Source organism: Corvus brachyrhynchos, unplaced genomic scaffold (genome assembly GCF_000691975.1).
Source record: "Corvus brachyrhynchos isolate BGI_N302 unplaced genomic scaffold, ASM69197v1 scaffold116, whole genome shotgun sequence".
NCBI classification, from domain to species: Eukaryota; Metazoa; Chordata; class Aves; order Passeriformes; family Corvidae; genus Corvus; species Corvus brachyrhynchos.
In genome coordinates this window covers 14034971-14038286 of record NW_008240221.1, presented here as the reverse complement: position 1 = coordinate 14038286, position 3316 = coordinate 14034971, and the positions used below count along the sequence as shown (strand labels likewise).

At 53.6% G+C, this 3316-nt stretch overlaps 1 protein-coding gene across 1 annotated transcript in view; it reads right to left on the bottom strand.

The window, feature by feature from the left end:
• Positions 1-3276, bottom strand: part of PLA2G7 (phospholipase A2 group VII) — a 16574-nt gene extending 13298 nt beyond the window's left edge. The window contains exon 1 of the mRNA XM_017744994.1: positions 2895-3276. Coding sequence (XP_017600483.1) covers positions 2895-3156 — 262 coding nt within the window. The 5' untranslated portion in view covers positions 3157-3276. The remainder of the gene's footprint in view (positions 1-2894) is intronic.
• Positions 3277-3316: the final 40 nt, after the last annotated feature.

Sequence of the window (3316 nt, the reverse complement as noted above, 5' to 3'; positions counted from 1 at the left end):
CCAGCAGCCCACCCACATCCCTGCTGGTGATTACAGCCAGGGAAATGATAGCTTCCTCATGTTCCATGGTGGTTTTGCCTTTAGTTCCTGGGATTGAGTTTATTTTCCAGAGCTGATGTGCTGTGACTGCTGCTGGGTGGTTCCCACAGCGGTTCCTGAGCTGGGGATTGAAAGAGCACAGGAAGCAGCTCCGACAGCCTTTCCCAACACTTGGATAAACATGGAGGCTTTTGTTGAATTCCAAGGCTGATCCATTGTCAGTATAAATTGGCACAGCTTCCATGGGCCTGTGTGATATGATCCAACGTTCCCCTTTTTTGGGCCAGGTCCTTCAAACTCTCACCTCCAGCACTCTGGCCACTTGCAGCAGGAGAGCTTGTGCATGTGAGAGTGGCAGGATGGGGTCCTGGGTATCACTGGTCCCAGATGCTTCTTCCCTGTATCTTCTGAAGTGGGCTTGATGTTCCTCAAGCGGCCCAACATCTCCATGAATCTCATGGGAAGTTGCTGGTGCTGGAGGTGGTGGTGGTGGTGGTGCTGGTAACGGGGCAAACTTTCTCCATGCTTGACAAAATTTGGTCACTGCCACCTCCAGAAGTGCCTGTCCCAGCAGCTGAGGGGTGCCAGGGGTACCAGCTTCTCTAGCAAGGGAGGAAGGGGCTGCAGGGGGCTCTGGGAAGTGCAAAAGCCATTGGCAAACACCAAACAGTTTCCAGGCAGGAGCTCTCACTTGGATAGTGGGCAGCAGGAAAGGAGGTTTTACCAGGGCATATGGTTTTAGGTTTGAGGGTTTTTCTTTTTTCTTTTTTTTTCCCTTTCCTTTTATTTTTTCTTTTTTTTTTTTTTTTTTGTTTTTTTGGGGTTTTTTTTGTTTTTTTTTTTGTCCTGACCTTGGCTTTTCCTTTATTTGAAGGCTGCCAAAGCGGGGAAGCTGAAGCTGAGGAATGTGGGAGAGCTGAAGGAAAGAGTCCTTCACACTGACGCCTTTTGTGCTGCAGTGTGTAAAAGGCTGAGGCTGTCACTGAAATGCAAATGTGATTTTTCACTGATCTGAGCTCCATTTTTTTTTCCCAGTAAACAACCATGCTGCATGTTTTAAAGGCTGATTCCATCTGACATTTTGGTGTGGCTTAGTGCTGACCTCAGTAAATCACTGACAGCACATCACCGTGAGCACAGGGGCTGGGGAAGGATGGTACATCCCCCTTCTCAAGATGGGAAATGGAGACTGAAAGAAGCAAAGGTGGAGCTGGGCAATTCCCAAGTTTTTGGGTGATGGTCCTACATCCTGGGCTAAGCCAGGGCCTCCCAGCCTTGCTGAACGGCACTGCCCCATGCTCATCTCTGCAGCACTCCCCAGTAAGAAACCCCATAGCAGATGGAAATGTCACTGTCCCCTTTTTGAGCTCTGAGTAATGTTTTAAATACATCCACTCACAGATCTGACCCTAGATATAGAACCAAAGAGCCATTTCTCATCACCAGGGCATGGGATCACCTTAAGCCCCATGCCAGATGCCAAAACATTTCAACATTCACTGGGTCTGGGGAATTATTATCTTAAGAGTTATGACAGTGTTTACCTGAGAGCCCCAGCCCTTGTCCCTGCTTTTAAATACACCATTTTAGGCAGTGAAGCATCTTTTCTGACCCACTGCTTTCTGGTTTGGGCCTGCAGCAGGACTTTGTGGTGGGAAACCTGTCTGCTGCGAATCATCCCCTCTCACTTCTCTGCAAACACAAGTCTCTTCCTCCTTCCTATCAGCTGATTTTGAAGAGAGAAAGTGTTTCACTCCCAACAGGCTGCAAAAGGGGAGGCCATTAATGACAGACAGATGGAGATCTGAGCATATCCTGTTCCTCCTGGAGCTACCCTGTGAATCCTGTGTATCTCCAACAGTAAATCACCACAGCTTGATCCCATACGTCCCCAGCAGTAACTCACCACAGTTTCTGGGCTGCTGTGAACACATCAGTGGGGTTGGTGAGCAAGCCCAGGGGCTGCAAGCCCAGGCAGCACCACCACCCCTGATCCCTACCCAGAGGGGCCACCACCTGCTGCTCCTGGAGAGGCTGGGGTGGTTGTGTCACAGGGTAAAGCACAGCCAGGGTGTCCCAGCAGGTCTGTGTGGCTGACATGGCAATCCTCAACTTATCCCTTGTACCTGAGCTCGGGCCTAAAACACACCAGGGGAGCCACATCCTAAAACCACCTACTCTCCCCACCAGTTCCAACAGCAGCTGGGACACAGGGTCCCGTGCAGGTAATGGGAGGCTGGGTTTGGAGGAGGTGAATGCTGTGCTAGCAGAGCACTCAAACCTCCTGCTCTTTGTCCCTCTCAGCCTTCCAGAAGAATTTAGGTGGGGAAGGATTGCTGGAAGTCACTTAGTGCTCAAAGCAGGGCACACATGGGGCTGCCTCAGGTCTGCATGTCTCGGCCCTGGACACCTGGAGCAGAGTTTAATCACCCTCGCTGTGAATTATTTTTTCCCCTTCCATCTAGTTGGAGTTTTCCCTGCTGTAGCCTGGGACTGCTGCTTCCCGTCCCCATGCTGGACACAGCCGTGTCGGGAGGTGGGTTACATTTCCCTGAATGCTGTCCACACACGGAGAGGCAAAGGGGCATGTCCCCCGTTATCCCTCTCAACTTCTTATCCGGAGTGGATCCCACCCTTCCGCAGGGACGCACAGGGATTTGGGGCCAGATAAGGGGCTGGAAGGAAGCGGAGGAACGAGATCAAGGAGGGTAGGGGACAGGGAGTGGGAGCAGTGAAGCTGCACGAGGGGCTGCGCAGAAATTACTCAGCTCCTTAAAAATCCCCATCACGTCACCATTGCTCCTCCCCGTGCTCTCCCCAGACCCTTCTTTCGCCCTTTGCAGGGCTTTACGTACCTGTTGTGCCGTGTCCTGGCCGCGCCCTGCTCCCGTCCCGCTGTCCAGAGGAGCAGGATGTCCCCTCTGGCCACCCGCAGCCCTCCGGAGCCGGGCGAGCGCCGGCTGCTCCCACAGGAGGCCGCCTCTGTCGCAGGCACAGCGACCGCTGGGCTCTCCCCGAAGGGGAGGGACCAAACTTTGCCTTAGTTTTCAGCTGAGACAATCTTTCTGGGAGAAACCTTCCCTGGGCCTGAGAAACAAGTTTCTGGCACAGAGCCATGCGCAACAAAGCCTGCGCGTCCCAGCGGGGCCCGCGGCCGCTGAGGTGCGGGGCCGTGCCCCGGTGTGGCGGGGACAGGGTCACGCGTGGGCCCGCTCCGTGTGAGTGCTGGATCTGCCGGCTGGGGCTGGGCCAGGCAACAGGAACCCCGTGAGAAAAT